Here is an 18,474-nt window from a genome sequence, read left to right as displayed (position 1 = left end):
CCTCCTATCTCTCTGGACGTTCACCTTCACCAAACTAGTTCACCACTTACCCAACTGCCATAGCCACCGCTTCCCCCTCCCCGTACAGGACACCAGATGGGCAGAGCAGGAACCTTCCAAACCAGCTCCTTCCTGTGATGTCACTTATATGAGCTTTGAGTGGTTCAGCCACATCATTAAGTCTAGACAGATGTCTGGCTTCTTGAGGAAGTCCTTACTGTCTCACCTGACAAACATCAGCGCTGCTTTGGAGCCGTCCCGCCTCCTTGGACCTTCCTTGTCCCTCCCGAGACAGGCACCTGCATAGGCAGTGAGGAAGTCGGGTGCTGACTGCGCAGAGGCACGGGCCCTTTACTTCCTGTTCCGTCATACCCCACCTCCAACCCATCAGCTGGTTCTAGCATCCCTTTCAGAATTCTCTCTAGAATCTGGCCTCTGCTTCCCTCGCTAAGACTGATTGTTCAACCACTGTTATCTCACACACCTCTTCTTTCCGCTTCCTTCCACATCTTTTCTGCTCCCTCTCTTGTTCACCATCAGTCCATTCTCAACACAGAAGAGATCCTCTTAACACATAGATCTCATCATGTCACTCCTCTGCTCAAAGCTCTCCAATAGTTTTCTGTTCACTCAGGGAAGAGCCCAAATCCTTTCCTTGGCCTCCAAGGCAATGTGACTCCTATCCACCTTTCTAACCTCACCCCTTGCCATTCTTCTTAGTCACTTTGCTCTAGGCTCCTTGAACCCGCCAAACACATTTCTGCCTCAGGACCTCTGTGCTTGCTAAGTTTTTTTTTTTTTTTTTTTTTTTTGTCAGATACACTCTTCTTTCAGGTAAGCACACTGGCTTTACCCCTTCTCTTCAGAGAGCTTCCCGGAGCACCTGACCCAAATAGCACCCCTCACTATTTCATTATGCTGCCTCATTTTTCTTCACAGCACAGATTATGACATATGTTTCTATTTGTCTGTTTGGTTATCATCACTCCTTTCCTATTCCTTGAGAACAGGGACTTATTTTGTTCATTGCTACACCCTCAGTGCCTGGAGGACTGCCTGATACATGGTAGGCATGTAATAAATATTTGTTAAGTGAATGAACAAATTACTGTATCCCTTATCTCTTAGACTAGGTTATAAGTGCCTTCCTTAAAGGCAGGTACCCCCAAATTTATCATATGTGTGCCCCAGTGTTAACCCTTAGGAACATTGGCAATATATGATCAAAACAATTTGTAAGTATCATGTAGAAGCCAGTCTAGCCAGGCACCATGGAAGGACTGAGAGCACTGGAATTCAGAAGAGTCGAGCTCCCAACCAGGCTGCCACTACAGAGCTGTGTGGTCTGGCAGAAACGGTCTGTATGGGCCTCTGTTTTCTCACCATGAAGACAAGTCTTGGACTAGATTTTGGAATCCCATTCAGCCTTAATATTCAGTGGTTGTAAATTTAGGGTAATTGTACATTCATTTGACAAATATTTGCTATGTTTCAGGCACTAAAGGAAAAAACAAGACCCCAATCTTAAGAGTTCCTGGATTGAAGGAACAAATGAAATAGGGTTAGTTTGGCTCTAATCAGAGCAGAGTTTTTCTTCAATTGAACTACAGTTGATTAACTATTGTTTTAGTTTCAAAAGTACTAAACAAAGTGGTTCAGTTATGTACATTTTTTTTCAGATGATTTCCATTATAGATTATTATTGCAAGATACTGAATATAGTTCTGCTATGCAGTAAGTCCTTGTTTCTTTTATATATAGTAGTGTGTATCTGTTAATCCCACAATCCTAATTCATCCCTTCCTCCCCTTCCCCCTTTGGTAACCATAAGTTTGTTTTCTATGTCTGTGAGTCTATTCCTGTTTTGTAAATAAGTTCATTTGTATTCTTTTTTAGATTCCACATGTGAGTGATATCATATAATATTTGTATTTCTCTGACTTCACTTAGATAATTTCTAGGTCCATCCATGTTGCTGCAAAAGGCATTTTTCATTCTTTTTTATGGCTGAGTAATATTCCATTGTATATGTGTATATACATATACCCCACATCTTCATCTGTTGATGGACACTTAGATTGCTTCCATGTCTTGCCTATTGCAAATAATGCTGTGAACATTGGGGTATGTGCTTTTCAAATTAAACTTTTTGTCTTTTTTGGAAATATGCTCAGGAGTGGGATTGCTGGATCATATGGTGACTCTATTTTCAGTTTTAATCGCCATACTGTTTTCCACTATGGCTGCACCAATTTACATTCCCACCAATAGTGTAGGAGGGTTCCCTTTACTCTACACCCTCTCCAGCACTTATTATTTGTAGACTTTTCAGTTATGGCCATTCTGATCCATGGAAGGTGATACTTCACGGTCGTTTTGATTTGCATTTCTCTGATAATGTTGAGCAAAGTTTCATGTGCCTGTTAGCCATCAGTATATCTTCTTTAGAGAAATGTCTATTTAGATCTTCTGCCCATTTAAAAAATATTTCTAAATTTTTATTTTTGGCTGTGCTGGGTCTTACTGCTGCGAGCAGGCTTTCTCTAGTTGCAGTGAGTGGGGAGCTCCCTTTTGCAGTGCATGGGCCTCTCCTTGCAGTGACTTCTCTTGTCGCGGAGCACAGGTTCTAGGGCTCATCGGCTCAGCAGTGGCGTGTGGGCTCAGTAGTTGTGGTGAGTGGGCTTAGTTGCTCCACAGCATGTGGGATCTTGCCAGACCAAGCATGGAGCCCATGTACCCTGACCACTGCACCACCGGAGAAGTCCCCTTTTGCCCATTTTTTGATTGGATTGTTTTTCTGATACTGAGTTGTATGAGCTGTTTATATACTTTGGAAATTACGCCTGTGTTGGTCACATGGTTTGCAAATGTTTCTGCGCATTCTGTAGGCTTTTCCCCTTTTGTTTATGGTTTCCTTTGCTGTTCAGAAGCTTCTAAATTCCATTAGGTTCCATTTGTTTATTTTGGGGTTTAATTTCTTTTGCCTTGGAAGACTGATCTAAGAAAATATAGCTCCAATTTATGTCTGACAATGTTTTGCCTCTCTTCTCTTCCAGGAGTTTTATGGTGTCATGTCTTAAAGTATTTAAGCCATTTTGAGTTTATTTTTGTGTATGGTGTGAAAAGCTGAGCCTTACAGACAGAAGCACGCCCTGGAGTCAAGGCTGAAAAGTGCACTCTAGACCAAAGAAATGACTGTGCAGGCAGGAGGCATGGGGAAAGGAGTATTCGCAACTACAACCACACAATTTACAGCACACAAACAGTTGTTTGAGACAAACAGCTTTTGCTACGCTGATAAATATGCCCTACATCCAGCAAAACTAAGGTCTCAGCCAGGAGAACATTCACACCTGGGAAACAGCCAGGAGAGGAATGCCTACCACCTAAGCTGTTCAAGTTTAGGAAGGGACTTGGCAAGAACCTCACTGCTTGTGAGATCTTTCTTCCCCATCGACCTGTGGTGGCTCCAAAGCCACCTCACACCCGTTCGCCACAGGCCTTAGGCTGGGCATAAAAGTAGACCAACCACTCGCTGCACTGTGGGATTCGGAAAAAGGGTAAGGTCTAACTGCAAGTCAGGCGCCCTAAACAGGGCCCGACGATTGCCCTTGGCATGACGCAACCTCCTCCTCTAGTTGAAGCACCTTGTTGCCAGGCTCGGTGCTCGGAGTCTCCGCCCTACTCATTGGTCCATGGGGAAACACTCCCGAGGTACCCCTGTTACCCGGCGAGGATGAGAGCCCATTGGTCCAGACCCCTCACAATCCCTCCCCCCTCCCCCCACCACCTGCAGGGTTCGTCCCATTGGTTCGCTGCCTGCCTCGGGAGCCCCCTGTTGCCTGGACTAGGCTACGTAGCGCCCCCGAACAAGCGCCCCCAAGTTGACCCTGTTCCCCATTGGCTGCTCTGGAGAGCGCGCCATCTAATGAGGAGTAAAGCGCAAAGCACCAGAGCACGCGCTCCCCGCGGCGGGATCTGGGCTGCAGGAGCGGGACCGGCAGCAGCCGAAGCTGCGCAACAGTCAGCTGCCGGGCCTATCTGCAGAGGACAACCCTTTCTCCCTCGGACCTGGCCTGGGTTGTAGCTTGGACGGTCTTCCTTCGCGAATCTTTGCATCTCCAACCTGGAATCCAACCTGCAAGGCTCCCGTAAGTTCAAAGCACCTACATGGTGTGCAGACTGGCTCAGGGCTCACGTGTATCCAGTCTGTGTCTCCATTTACTTATCCCCTTAATCATTTATCCACCCATAGTTCATTGGTTCCTGTATTTGGCATTCTGGTCCACACTACCGGTCCACATCCTTCTCTCCAACGGTTTGGGAAATTCTGTACCCTGAAGAATTTGGATTGAGATCTGAACAGAAGTGGTGTAGACGAGGGTAAAACCCTGGAGGGACCATGTTCTATTATCCCAATGTGCTTCAGCGCCACACCGGCTGCTTCGCCACCATCTGGTAAGGGCGGGCCTGGCCAGGGTAGGTGCTCTGGGAGGGACACCCAGGGGTCCCAACCTGAGGGCTCCCCCTGCATCTACACCTCTCATTCTTCTTCCAGGCTGGCAGCGACGCGGGGCTGCCGGTTGGTGAAGCGCGAATACCTGAAGGTGAATGTGGTGAAGACCTGGTAAGACCCAGGAAAGAGTGGCGCAGGGCTGGGGTGGGTTAGGGGATGCATTGGGCTGGGCAAGGCTGTAGGTCTTTGGCGCAGCGGTGTTGGGGTGCATTGTTCCCCCAGCGAGGAAATCCTCAATTACGTGCTGGTGCGAGTTCAGCCCCCGCTGCCGGGCGCACCGCGGCCCCGCTTCTCGCTCTACCTCTCAGCGCAGCTCCAGATTGGCGTCATCCGCGTCTACTCTCAACAATGCCAGTACCTTGTAGGTAAGGCTGGAAGGCCTGGATGTAGGGCAGTGCCGAGTGGTCCTCCTCTGGGCGGGCACTGTAGCTTGCCCTCCCTCACCGCAGAAGACATCCAGCACATCCTGGAGCGCCTGCACCGGGCGCAGCTGCAGATCCGCATTGATATGGTGGAGACTGACCTGTGAGTGCATCCCTGGGGCTGGGACCACCCGGTCTTTGGAAGGGAACTTGGCCTCAGTCCTTGACAGCCCACTGCCTCCCTCAGACCCAGCCTGCTGCTGCCTGACCACCTGGCCAGAATGGAGACTCTGGAAGATGCTCCAGACCCCTTTTTTGGGATGATGTCTGTGGATCCCATGCTGCCGGATCCCTTTGATATCCCTCAGGTAGGTCTCCTCCCCGTCGGACAGCTCAGACTGATGAGCTGACAGTACAGAGGGGGGTGCTCTTTCTGCGCCAGTCTAGCACCAGGGTTGAGGGGTGCAGGTGGGGGCCTGCTCCAGCTCTGCCCCACAGGAGTCAGGGCAGGGCAGCTGTCATGGTGGGCCTATCCAGACAAGCCTGCTGCACTTACCTATTCAGGACCAACCTAGAGGTGGCTTTTGTCTTCACACCATCCCTAGAGCCGAGGCCCCAGTCCAGGCCCTCTGTGTCCCTCGGCACTGGGTTTTCCATGTCCCTGTCCATCCACTCCTAACACCCCTACAGCTTAGACAAGCTTCTGTTGAAGTGTAGTTGATTTACAGCATTGTGCTAGTTTCAGCAGCACAGCATTCTTTGTGCTGGCTTTTGCTGGGGTCAAACACAAACTTGTCTCCCCACTAGACAGTATCCTCAAGGATCTTTAGTTTCCTCTGTCCCTGACAAGACTTGACCCCAGGATGCAGTACTTCTTTCACAAAGTGACCCAGGCTAGATGATTGGGCGGGGGCAGGAAATGGGAGGAAGGGGAGCTGGATGGTGAGTGGGTTCACCCTGCATGCTGCTGTTAGTGCCACAGGATTAGGCATAAAGGGGTGTCACTGTCCATTGTCTGGATAAGGTTGTGAAAGTGGGGGAGCAGGGCACTGAAGCTGAATCTGGTCTTTTGTTCCCATCCCTTCCCAAAGGTTCGACACCTTCTAGAGGCCGTGACCCTGGAGAGAGTTCCTGAAGAGATCCCTCCTGAAGTGCCCGCAGAGCTTCGGGAGCCAGGTGAGCAGAGACCCTTCTGGTGAGAGGCAGACCAACTCCCAAAGGCTGAAGAAATAACTGTTTTTGAGCTTCTTTCAGGAGCAAGGCCTTGGGAGGGGCACTACAAGATTCTTACGAGATTGGAATTATTATGCCCATTTTACAGATGAGGAAAGTGAAGCCCATAGTGGTTAAGCAATGTGCCTTGGGTCAGACTGCCAGTGACTGGCCAGGGCCTGACTAGAACCCAGGTTGGCTTGACTCTAGAGTCTGTTTTTGCTTTACACACATGGGTGTGGGGACTTGAAACAGAGGCTGGTGTGACTTCCCTCCCCCTCCAGAAAGGATTCGGGTCACCCCCGAAGCCATCACGATCCAGGAGGCGGAGCCCATACGTATGCTGCGGATCGAGGTGAGCTGCCCCCTGCACACAGAGCCCAAGGCCGAGTCCTGCGTCTGATGGCCCAGGCCCCCTGTACCTGCTCCTTCTGCCCCTAGAGTCCTGCCTTCTTGCCTCCGTTTCTCTACCCCTTCCCCCGATGCCCGAGTACCCACAGGCTTCCTCAGCCTGGCCTGGCCCTGCGGCATGTCTCTCAGACAGAAATGGTCACCTCTCCTGACAGGGTGAACTGGACCTCCCAGAAGTCAGCCGCCGTGTCTTGGACCTGCTGATTGCTGAGGAGGATGAAGGCATCTTGTTAGAGGAACGTCGGCTAGGTAGGACCCACCTGGCAGTGGACGGTCAGACCCCAGGCGCTGGCCATCTGGGCCGGGCAATGTTCACACCTCTTCTGTGTTCTAAGCTTGATCCTCTCTTCGCAGAATTCAGAGAGGAGCCCCGGGCCCCAGAGGGGGAGATCACAGTTCCCCCACCCTCACCTTCAGCTCTTGTAGGGTAAGGGGAGGAGCCCCAGGCCAGGTAGGGGTCAGCGCTGGGAGGGTATTTTCATCCTCTTGCCCATTTCCCTTCAGGGTGGAGGAGGCAGCAGAGCCACTTCCCAGCCAGGTCCTGGCCCCGGAGGAGCTGAAGCCGGTAGGGTGGGAGCCAGAGGTCCCACTTCCTGGTGAGTACCCACTAAACCGGGGTCTTTCCTCGGGGTCCCAGCACAGCTGCTGCAGACAACACCCTGTAATCCAGCTTGCTGAAGGGAGGACCCTCTAGCTTCTCACCTGGTTGGCTCTGAGGGCAAAGGGTGTGGACCTAGACTGTTGTTGCAGAGGTGACGCCCCCGCTGGAGCTGCGTCTGCCACCCGTCCCAGTCAGCCCTGAGGTGAGTGCTGCCCCTCCACACTGCCTCTGCCAGAGCTCCTCACCCATTTTCAGTCTCCTCAAGGCCCCTGCTGGCTTCCACAGGCCTTTGTGCAAGTTTGTACAAGGTAGCCTGGCCCACACCCTGCACCTCCCAGATGGGAACCTCACAGTGGGGCTGCACCCCTCCGAGTCCCCACCCAAGTCCATCACGAGGGCACCTCTAGGGATTGGGAGTGTAGGGCCTATTTACAGTCCACCAGGACCTCAGGAAAGAGTAATGGGTAGCCTTGCCTGCACCTCCCCTCCCCATTCAGTGGAGGAGGCCCCCAGTCTCCCCACCTCCCAGGGGCCCACCAGCTCGCCGTCGCCGCCGCCAGTTACTATTTTGGGACAAAGAGACTCAGATCTCCCGGAAGGAATTCCAGGAACAACTGCAAACCAGAGCCCACTGCAGGGAGTGTGTGAGTACCCCAGGCTCTGGAGGGATGGAGGGAGGCAGGTGCATGCTGGGCCATCTGAACTCCTAGGGGAATCTTGAGAACAGTCCCCCACATGCATGGGTTGGGGAACTGCCCGCACACCACTTCGTGACCCTGCCTAGCACATCCAAGGGCATCAGTTGAAAATCATTTTAACGATGAGCAGAGCAGGCAGGTGCACGAGCCTGGAAGGGCTGGAAGGCCAGAGGCCTTGGAACGAGGCATTACAGGTGAAGGGCCATGGCTCCTTCCTAACGGTTTTCTGGCCTTCTCTGCACACAGCCAATGGTGCAGCCTCCTGAGAGGATGATCAGGACCCCCGTGGAGCTGTTCCGAAACCCGACTTACTGTGAGGAGTGATGGGAGCTGGTGTAGGGGATCCTCCACACCCCTATTCCTCACACCTCAACCCCCTCCCTGCTGCCCCTCTCTTCAGCTGGCTGGCTACCCCCAGAACTGCTGGCTTTCTGGACCCACTGTGCCCAGCCACCTCCAAGGGCACTAAGGCGAAGGCTGCCTGAGGAGCTAGAGGAGGCTGAGAGGGAGGCAGCGGCTGAGGAGGAAAGGAGAAAGGCTGAGACTCCGAGCGATATTGAGGTAGCGGCCCCCTCAGTCCCTCCTGGAGCCCCGTCTGCTCTGACTGAAGTCCCACAGGCTGCCTTCTGCCCACAGGAGCCAACGGGCCTGCCTTACCCCTGGCCCAGCTGTGATGCTTGGGGCCTTAGCTCTCTTCCTGTCATCCCCAGGTCCTGAGGGAGGCCCAGGAGCCCAGTGGGCCCCTCATGGTATCTTCTGGTAAGTACCTGGAGAAGGGGCAATGGAGACCACCACTCTAACCACTGTCCCAGGAAAGTGGAGCCCCAGCTGCTGACAGTTCTTGTCAGTGCATTTAACATAAGGACTCACAGACTGATTATCTTCATTCCCCTCCCTACCAAGTGCTGTTAATAAGTCACTGCCTGCTGTGGCACCCAGCTGGGCCAGGTGACCCCAAATCCAACTGCTCAGATGCAAACAGACCCGCTCAGGACACTCCCCTTTCCCTGACAGAAATCTCCCTGGAAGTAGCTGAGGAGGAGAAGTCCCGCATCAGCCTCGTGCCCCCGGAAGAGCGGTGGTGAGCAGCGGCCTGCCTGCAGCCCTGGCCAGAAGGGGGAAGCAGTGGGATGGGGCTGTCAGCACCGCCTCCTCCCCTGCTCCGCCTAACTCCCGTGTTCTTCTAGGGCCTGGGTGGAGGCGGAGCAGCCAGAGGCCCCTGCGCTGCCTGTGGTGCCTGAGCTCCCTGAGGTGCCCGTGGAGCTGCCTGCGGAGCTGCCCCCAGAGCCCGAGCTGCTCTCGCCGGAGGCTGTGCACAGGTACTAGGAAGGACGCCCCTCCACGGGTGGCCAGGCTGCGGCCTCACCTGACGGTTCTTGGTTCTTGACCACAGGGCAGTGGCGCGGGAGATGCAGGCCGACAGGGAGCCCGACTTCAGCAGCCTGGTGCCACCTCTCAGCCCCCGCAGGATGGCCGCTCGCGTCTTCTACCTGCTCCTAGGTGAGTGAGGAGCATGTGTGCCCATGTGGAGGGTGGGGAGCGGACACATGGGCCAGAGGCTGTGGTAGCAACTCCTCTGACCAGCCCCCTTCTCTGTTGACCAGTGCTTGCCGCGCAGCAGATCCTTCGTGTGAAACAAGAGGAGCCATATGGGCGCCTCCTGATCCAGCCAGGGCCCCGATTCCACGACAGTTAAGAGCCAGTTTACAAAGCTGCCAGGCAACCAACTATATTACACTGTGGCCTTCTGAACGTGTATCTCTGTCCTTCCTGCTCCTAGAGCTACCGTTCAAGCAGAAAATAAACTGCCTTTATTACAGAATGGTGTCACGACTCTGTATTGTCCCACAGCTCCAGCCCTAGGGGACACCCCCATAAGGCAGCAAGTAGAGCTGGGACTCCAAGTGGGTATGAGGCCCAGGCCCAGAATCTTTGGTAAGGCTTGAGCTGGAACTGGGCTGAGAGCTGGTCTTGGGCCTGGGCAGGCTCTGTTCTCTTCAGCCCAGCTGCAGCCCACAGTCTAGGTGAGGCCCAGGACAGCCTGGAGCTCCTGAGCCTTGTCGCCAGGCAAGGAGCCCAGTGCTGAATGGAAGCTGTCGGTGTGCTGTTTGGCCAAGAACGTGAGGAGAAGCAGCAGCGCCGCCTTGGTGTCTGGGTGGGGAGTAAAGAGGGAGACGTCTGGGGAGGACTGGCCCCCAATCCTAGCTGGCCCAGGCCCTCCGAGCCCTGCTGCTCTCCGCCTCCCCGCGCTGCTCTCCGCCTCCCCCCCAGCCCTGCCCACAACTGCCATCCTCACCTGATGGGATCTTGTTTTCGGCCTGGATGAGGCTGTAAATACGAAGGAGCTCTGGAGCCACGTCTACAACCTGTGGGAAAAGATGGGCCGACTAAGGGACAGAAGAACCTCTGGGCCCCAGCACTGGGGTGGGCAGCAGGAGCCCCGGAGAGGCAGTCTCCCACCTGAGCTGTTTGAGCCTGACACTGATTAACAGACATCCCAAACAACTGTGAACCCTGAGAAGGACCCATGAAACAGGGTAGCAGTAATTTTGCAGGGGGAGGAGGGGTGGCAGGAGGATGGGACTGTGACCACAGATAGCTGATATCATGGCCTCAAGACCAGAAGGGGCTCACACACTCAGGAGCTCCACCAACAGTCTTCTGAAGGCGCAAGACAGAGGTGATAGACACAGGAGCACTGGGGCATGGCTCCAGAGCTAGCCACTTGGTTCAGACAAGTTGTATTCAGAAAGCAGAGCTGCTCTGATTAGAATGGGAGGTGGGGTGGCCCAGCGGAACCAGGCTTCATGGCACACAGTCTGAAAGAGCTCTGGTCTAGGAAACCAGTTTATGAAAGCTGGGATTTCTGGCTCAGAACAGAGGGTGGAAACAAAGCCTCCCTGAGGAAAAATGCTACATGGTGAGAGGAAGCCCCTTCTCTCCCATTAAAGTCCTGGCTGCCAATCCTGGCAGACTAATGAGAAAGCTGAGAAGGGCAGCTTCAACTGATGCTAACTCTGCCCATCAATGAGACTGGAGCATCAAGCCCCTTGCAAGGGCCCCAGTATCGGGGTTACCTGGTCAGGGCTGCTCTCGTACAGGAAGCTGAAGAGGTGCCCCATGGTGACCCACTCCTCCAGGTCTTCCTTCAGTGGCAGGGCATGCAGCAGTGGGGCCAGCACCTGGACACACGGAAGACTCTGGCCCCTGGCCCTGCATGCTCCGCAGCAGGGTCCCTGGCCTTGCCTGATGCCCCCCAACCTTACCTGGGGCTCCGGTTTCCTCTTGGGACTGGCTATCAGCAGGCGGGCAAGCGCCCCACAGATGTTGTCATGGACACGATCATGGCGTTCTCGTGCCAGGAGGGGCAGCAGGAGCCCCAGAAGTTTAGGGAAGTGTCTGGTCCAAAGTCAAGGAACAGGCACAGGGGCAGACCACTCCCCTCCCGAACGCCAGGGCCACGCTCCCAACTGCATTCCCCCTTCTGCAAACTGAGGATACTCCTGGGCAGGGCGACCCCCATGCTCTGCCAGCACGCCCAGTCCAAAGACGGCATTACTTCGTACCTCGGGGTCTGCCTCCCGGGAGGCACTCAACAGCACGGGGAACAGCCGGGACACAAACTGGGCTGACGCGGCACCCAGGCCTTGAATGGACTCTGCCAGTGTTCCCACTGCAAAAGACTTCTCTGCCACTGTGCAGCCCTGCTTCTGGTGAGGGGAGGAGTGCAAGTCAGCCTGGGACGGGGACAGATATGGGAGGAGGGCACTGGAGCCCGGGAGGAACAGGGTTGGAGGTCAAGAGAACAGAGCACTCACCGTCTTGCAGAGCAGTAATGGCAGGAAGCCAGCAAAGAAGGGGGCAAAGGCATCTCCCCCAGCCGCAGCTGCCAGGGCAGGGATGGCCTCGCCAGCATGCTCCAGCAACATGGCATCGTATTCAGCCTATGGGGCCAGGTCAGACGCTGGAGTGCCAGGGCCAACTCTGAGCCTGGGAGCAGCTCCCGTCGCGATCCTCCGCAGCTGCAGGTGGTCTCCCCTGAGGGCTGCCCTTGGTCGACAGGATTGGGGGCCCCTCCCAGGCTAGGCTGGTCTGCAGCCCAGCCTTTCCTCCTTCCTGGTTCTCCTATCCCCATCCACTGATCCAAGCCGCCCCATATCCCCACCGCCAGGAAGCCTTCCTTGAATCTCCACTGCCTTGGTGGGAGAAGGGTTGGTTGTTCAGAGCCACTAGCCATCTTTGATCAGCCCCTGTACCCCCAGGCCAAGGCCAAGTGCACTGTCCACCCTGCCCCGTGGAGATGACCTGGTCCCAGCCTGTACCCAAAGCTCTCACCTGGTCATCCTCCTCCTCCTCCTCCTCCTCAGCATCCTGACAGGCTGTCTGCGGGTAAGGGCACTCAGCTCAGTCTGGGCTCTCCAGCGCCTTCCCGTCTCCATGGGGTGGAAGGAGGGGGATGTCTCTGACTAGCCCCACCCGGGGCCAGGCCACATCCTCACCCTGCAGCCCTCCTCACCTTCCTTTGCAGCACAGCTTTGAGTGCCTGGCAGAGCTCAGCAAGCCGCCCAGGGGACTGCAGAGCCAGACCCCCACAGCTGCGCAACACCGCCGCCAGGGCCTCCAGCACGGCCATCACCACCTGGCGCTCTTGCTCCCCGTGCACGGCCTGCACGTAGGATGGCATCACCCGGGCCAGGGCGGCCTGCAGAGCTGGGGACACGACTGGCTGAAGCCCTGCTCAGGCCCTGCCCCTCTCCCCACCCACCCCGTTTCCAGGGGCCCTGACCTCCCCTTCTCACCAGCAGTGTTGGATTCCGAGGGGCAGCTTTGACAGGCTTTGTGCAGTGCACAGCAGAACTGACCCAGGGCCTCGTGGGCTGCCTTCCGCACGTTCAGGTGAGGGCACTGCAGCATGAGGAGGGGCGGGACGTGCATGCTGTGCGCAGGGCCAACCCGAGCCCTCTGGCCCTGCTCACCAGCCCACCGGTCCTCTCACCTCCAGCAGTTTGAACACTTCTTCAAAGACAGTCTCCATGTAGGGAAGGAAAGCAACGCTGTGGACAGACAGACAGACACACCACCATGGAGAAGAGGGTCCCAGGAGGGATTCCCAGTGCTGGGGAAGGGCTGATACTCACCTGGTATTCACAGAGATCTCCCCCAGGGCAGCACAGGTGTCTTCCTTCTCATCAAAGAAGGCATTCCCCACACTGTATCTAGAGTAAGGCACGGAGGCAGCCGCAATCAAGTGCCAAGAAGAGCAGAGCTGGCGCTGGGCCCCTGTCTAAGCCAGGACCCCCTGGACCAGAAGGGCAGCCACCTCACCCTGAGATCTCTGAGTCATCCTCTTCTTCGTCATCCTCCTCCATGAGCTCCTCCTCTTCCTCACCACTGCTCTCATCATCAAAAAGAAGGAATGCGTGGCTTCCGTCGTACTGAGGCTGGATGGGGAGGCCCGGCAGGGACTTCAGCTCAGCTGGGCCCTGGAGAGAGCTCCCATCCCAGGGGCGGCCTTCCCCCACGGGCCCACACCCTCCCCTGACCTCCCACTCACCACAATGCCCTCGGTGGAACGCAGAGACAGCAGCATGAGTGTGGTGATCTGTGGCAGGTGGGGAGCCAGGCTCTCACCCATTAGCCCTGATAAGGCTGCAAACAGGCTGTACCTAGGAGAGGCAGGGGGAAGCTGTAGAGTCCTGCTTGCTGTAGCCAGGCTGGATGGGGGAGCCTGGGGAACCCATGGTCCAGAACCGGAGGTCTGGGGTCTGGGTGGGGGCAGGGTAAGGGCTCACTCACGTGCAGCGCCGCAAGTCAGGGTCGTCTACCTGGTCGCACAGGCCCAGCCCCAGCTGGCAGCATTCCTCAGCCAGGGGCCTCATGGGCTCTCCTACTGCTCGCACCAGCACCCCAAGCGTCTCTGCGGAGGCAAGGGCATGGTCAGCACCAGGGGCTCTAGGCTAGAGATGTGCAGGGCCAAGGCTTGGGCAACTAGAGGTAGCTGAGGGGGATTCAGAAACCCCTCCCACCTCTGGGTACAGTGCAAGGGAAGAAGACACCTGTGCTGCCTCGGAGCCCATCTCTGTGAACATCAGGTGAGCATCGGCCCTTCCTCGGCCCCAGGAAGCCTGCCAGGAGCCCCTCACTCACCCAGGCTCTGGATCCGAACAGGCTGCAGGTCCTCGTGGCTCGTCAACAGGAACTCCCGCAGGTGCGCCATGATGGTAGGGAAGTAGGGAAGCATGGAGGCCTGGGCAGCCGTGGCTATGGATGGAAGGACAGACTCAGAGCTGGCGGGTGAGCCAGGATACCTGCCACAGGCACTGTGAGTGAGTGAACGGTGAGTGAACCCTGGGCGCCCACCTCCTGCCTCTGACTCACCAATGGCTCCCAAGGCACTCACAGCCAGCTCCTTGGACCGGGAGCTGCTGGGGGTCCTCAAAGGCTGCAACATACACTCCATAAGCTCCGGAAGGTAGGGCTGCACTTTAGGCCCTGTGGGAAAAGGCACCCCTCTGGCAACCAACCAAGGTTCTCATGCCTGCCTCCAAGCCAATCCGCCTTGTGGCCCCACCGTGCCTGTCTCCCTACCACACCTGTCCCCACCACAGGCAGTGGTTCACAGAGCTGCACATCCTTGCCCTTTCGGCCAAAACCACAGCCCCATCCACTGCCTCACACCCCCAAATGCCCTCACTACCTAGGTTCTCCACAAAGTTCTCCAGGGCATAGCAGGCCTTGGCCAGGTGATGTGTGTGCCCAGGAGGCACTGACTTGAGATAGGCGAGGAGCAGTGGCATCACCTCCCCGGAATAGCTGCTGATGTGGGGCTGGGGAGAGGAGAAGGGGGGTCTGAGTCAGCTTAAGTCTAAGTGCTGAGGGCAGCAGATATGCAGATGGATGAGCTGAGGGGAGGCTGGTCCCTGGGTCAGAGCAGGGGGTTGGTGGGAGGGGGTGGGAACTCTGGAATGGTGGCTGCCCACTGTGGCCTTGCTGACCTGTAGGTTCTCTGAGAACTGGCCCAGGGCAAAGAGCGCGGCATTGCGCACAACCTGCGATGGGTCCTCCAGGCTCTTGCACACGATCTGCAGCAGCGGGGGCAGCAGTCTGGATGGGGCAGGACAAGAGGATGGAGTCTGAGGGGCAGGACCTGAGATCCCTGGGCTGAGCCAGGTTGCTGTCTCCCCTGGGAAAACCAAGCTTTCTGTCACCAGAGGGTAAGCACCAGCCACCGGGGTATAGACATTGATCTGCCAGGTCAGGACATTTGAGAGGAAGGGCAGATGCTACTGATGATGAGGCTGAAGCACAAGCGCAGCCCAGGACTGCTGTGGGCGGTGTCCTGTGGGCGCACATTCCTCCTCACCATGGCCCACCCTCACTCCAAGACGGGAGCAAACACCTCTGCCTGATGTGGTCGCCGGCTCCATCGGAGAGTACCGCCAATACCAGGAGCCCAGCCTTGCGCTGGTATGGGCTCTGGCTCCGCAAGGCCTCTTCCAGCATGGGCATCTAGGGGAGCAGATGGCAGTCTCCTGAGACCCCAGCAAGAGCCTGCCATGCCTATCAGAGCCCAAACATCCTCAGCCTCGGAGGGATCAGGCAAACCTGGGGTTAGGAGCACTGGAAGGTCAGAGTCACACTTACCAACAGGGGACAGAGCTTCTCAGGAGGCAAATGGAGTGCCAGCATGTCCACGACCTGGAATAGGATAGGAAGACCTAGCCGGACTCCATCTCTGCCCCACGACCTTCTCCAACCACCTCACACCCCAGGCACCGGACCCTCCACATTCATCCCACCTGAACAGCAAAGTGCTTGGGGGTCTCCCCAGCCAGCCCAGGATCCAGCTCTTCCTCCTCCACATCCTGGTCCTCAGGATCCAGCTGGCCCAGGGGGGGCTCGGCAGCCATGATGGGGAAAAGGGTGTGCAGCAAGGGTGGCAAGAAGCGATTCTTCAGCAAGGCCTGAAGGGGAAGGATGAAAGGGTGTCCCTGAGAATCTGCTCCCAAGATGGGCTCACATTTAAAATTCTAGCCTTCCAGGCTACAAGGGGTCCAGCAGGAGATTCCCAGTCCCCAAGCCAGGAGCTGGGCTGAGTCCAGGCCAAATCTGGAACACCTTAGCTATGCTATTTTTACATATCCCCAAAAGGACCGCAAGCCCCAGGAGTGAGACAGAGGAGGAGATGGGGGTGGGTTGATGTGTATCAGAAGGCAACTCACCTTGCTCTTGACTTTGACCAAGAAAGTGAGGCAGCAAAGAATCCGCACACGTATTGCATCGCCCAGGGCCACATTTCTAGCCACCTGCCCAGAGACCAGCTCGAATCAGAAACAGGCAAGGAAGCTTCCAGCAGGACGAGCAGCAAGGACAGTGCCGAGCCCAGGCTCACCTCCAGGCAGAATGTGAGGACCTCTGAGAGGTGTGAGGTGATGATGGGCACCTCTGACTCCAGCAGTTCATCCAGGGCCTCCATGGCCTCACAGGCTTTTGCCTGCCAAACAGAGAAGGCACAGGCTTATTATGCTCTTCTTTAGTGGATCAGGCTGAACACTCCTGCAACTTTCCTCTTTCCAACAGAGCTCCCACCCAAATGTCCTTACTTCATCTATGGGGATCAGAGTTTGCACGGCCACGATCAGCTTGGGCACCAACATCCGCGCAAGAGGCTGGAGGACACAAGATGAGATACATCACAGAAAGCGTGACACAGCCTAATCTCCAGCCCCAGAAACTGGCAGCTTCCTCAAAGTCTGGACATAGGAGTCCAGGGACAGCCACCCACAGGATCCCCTCTCAACTGTTAGGCAGAATAAAAACCAGGGAAAAAAATCTCAAGTAGATCTGCGTCCACTAAGGGAAGGCCACGAAAGCTCGAGGACAGGAGCCAGGAAGGTAAGGGCCCACATCTCACCACATCATCAATGCCGAGGTAAGGGGCCATGGTGGTCAGAGTGCGCAGGGAATAGAAGAGGAGCCCAGGAGAGCCCACCTCACCAAGAGTCTCATTCAGAAGTCGAAGAAGCTCCCGGTGGTGGGGTCGGAAGGCCTCGGGGCGGGAGGTCACCACCACACTTAGAAGCAAAAGCCCCATCTGCTCAGGAAGAAGGATTGAGAGGGAAAAGCTTACAGTCTATCCCGCCTCTGGGTCCCTTCCTCCCACCAACCATGTGACAGTACCTCTCTCTCTGGGATGTGGGGGCTGTGTGTACTGTGCTGAAGAAGCTGCAGGAGCTGAGGCCAAGCCTCCAGGCCTTCTTTTCGAAAAATGGCAGCTGAGAGCTGGGCCAGGCTAAGACTCACAGAATGCCTGCAAACAGGAGAGATTCCCCACCCTCAATCACCCTCCAACTCCCCTTCTGTACACAGTGGCTCTGCCTCCCTAGGATGGCCAGGAGAGAAACCTCCAGATGTGTGCACATGGTCTCTGCCAAGTTGGGACACAGAAGACGGCAACTCAGAAAGAAACAAGAAGCATGGTGGGGTTGACCTTATATTGAATTTCAGTTCCACTCTTCTGACTCGAGTTTGCCAGACCATCACAGCCCACTCTCAAGAACTTTAGTTTTTAATACATCCCGAGAAAAATTCTTCCTCCACCCTTGATCTAGAAGCAAAGTCCCTGCCCCCCAAGACCCAGCCTAGAGCTGAAAAAGAAGTGACAAACCCGGAGAAGGTCTCAGCCTGGAGTCAGTTAGGACCCAGAGAGGTGGCAGGTACGCACTTACTCTGTCTCTCTCTGGAGGACGGTCAGGACCAAGGACTTGATGCTGGAACACAGGTGGCAGAAGATTGGTACCCAGTAGCCGCCTCAGTCTGGCCCCGCCCCGCCCCTGGCCCAACCCACCTCTCCCGTTGCTCTGCCGCCAGCCGACGCCAGCGGGTGCTCAGTCGTCTGCGGGTCAGCACGGCCGCGAACTGGCGGATCTGGGAAAAGGAAGCAGATACGTGAGGGACTGGGCCGGGACAAGGAAGCAGGCATTTGGGGGTCCGGGGAAGGACGAGGAAGCGGGCGTGTGAGGACCGGGGCAGAAAGATGCCGAGCGGATGGCCGAGGGTAGGAGCTAGGACTTGACATGTGGCGTACTACAGCTCAGCGGGAAGGCCCAGAAGCCTCACCTGAGGGTCGGCCGCTGAGGCCAGCAGGTCGCAGAGCGCGGACAGGGAGGCGGGGTCCCGAAGAGCGATCTGGAGCTGCTCGGTGGCCTGGGAAGAGCCTGAGAGTCAGAGTCGGGCCGTTCCCGCAATCCCCTACTCGCCCTGGCCCGGTCCCGCCTGCCCCGTACCCGACGGATGCGCTCGGTGTTCGGCAGCAGCAGCTCCCGCAGGATCAGTTCCAGGCCGGCGGGCTCCATGGCAGTAGCGGAGCCGCCGCTGCTGGACCGGGAGGGGGGTTGGGACAGCACGTGGAGGCTCTGAAACCCGCTTCCGGCGGAAAGGGCGTTGCTCCGCGCCCCTCCCGTCACCAGGGTGATTCAACTCGCTTCTAGCGGAGTTCGGGCTCCACCACTTCCGTTGGGCCGAGCGCCCGGTGAGCCGCGGAAACAGGGCCCTGGTAATATAAGTTCCCCCAGCGGACAGTTCCCAAGCTCCGCGGAGAATTCCAGTTCCGTGCATTTCGCGGCCGACCCGGCTTCCTAGGGAACATTGCCCTTAACGGCAGGGCATGAGTTC

At 56.4% G+C, this 18,474-nt stretch overlaps 2 protein-coding genes across 2 annotated transcripts; one reads left to right on the top strand and one right to left on the bottom strand.

The window, feature by feature from the left end:
- The first annotated feature begins 4,633 nt into the window (after window positions 1–4,633).
- Window positions 4,634–9,622, top strand: REC8 (REC8 meiotic recombination protein). Its single transcript, XM_042252907.2, has 15 exons — window positions 4,634–5,041; window positions 5,126–5,246; window positions 5,970–6,054; window positions 6,375–6,445; window positions 6,657–6,928; window positions 7,006–7,097; window positions 7,252–7,304; window positions 7,600–7,746; window positions 8,047–8,113; window positions 8,201–8,361; window positions 8,511–8,559; window positions 8,815–8,881; window positions 8,988–9,119; window positions 9,194–9,300; window positions 9,405–9,622. Exons 1-15 carry the CDS (start codon window positions 5,025–5,027, stop codon window positions 9,494–9,496), a joined length of 1,533 nt encoding a protein of 510 aa, XP_042108841.2. The 5' UTR covers window positions 4,634–5,024; the 3' UTR covers window positions 9,497–9,622.
- On the bottom strand, window positions 9,589–18,201 carry IPO4 (importin 4). Its single transcript, XM_027971589.3, has 30 exons — window positions 18,087–18,201; window positions 17,920–18,006; window positions 17,648–17,727; window positions 17,529–17,570; window positions 16,981–17,110; window positions 16,715–16,894; window positions 16,404–16,469; window positions 16,193–16,294; window positions 16,023–16,106; window positions 15,600–15,764; window positions 15,445–15,498; window positions 15,200–15,309; window positions 14,796–14,904; window positions 14,498–14,627; window positions 14,179–14,292; window positions 13,948–14,061; window positions 13,597–13,717; window positions 13,355–13,466; window positions 13,126–13,241; window positions 12,939–13,016; window positions 12,797–12,854; window positions 12,600–12,705; window positions 12,317–12,510; window positions 12,136–12,183; window positions 11,619–11,744; window positions 11,302–11,510; window positions 11,067–11,199; window positions 10,878–10,982; window positions 10,097–10,166; window positions 9,589–9,951 (listed from the first exon to the last, which is right to left on the bottom strand). The coding sequence occupies exons 1-30, from the start codon at window positions 18,153–18,155 to the stop codon at window positions 9,821–9,823; spliced, it is 3,243 nt and encodes a 1,080-aa protein (XP_027827390.1). The 5' UTR covers window positions 18,156–18,201; the 3' UTR covers window positions 9,589–9,820.
- Window positions 18,202–18,474: the final 273 nt, after the last annotated feature.

Source organism: Ovis aries, chromosome 7, assembly GCF_016772045.2.
Source record: "Ovis aries strain OAR_USU_Benz2616 breed Rambouillet chromosome 7, ARS-UI_Ramb_v3.0, whole genome shotgun sequence".
NCBI classification, from domain to species: domain Eukaryota; kingdom Metazoa; phylum Chordata; class Mammalia; order Artiodactyla; family Bovidae; genus Ovis; species Ovis aries.
Note: the sequence above shows the minus strand (reverse complement) of the source record. Positions and strands in the feature narration are given on the sequence as shown.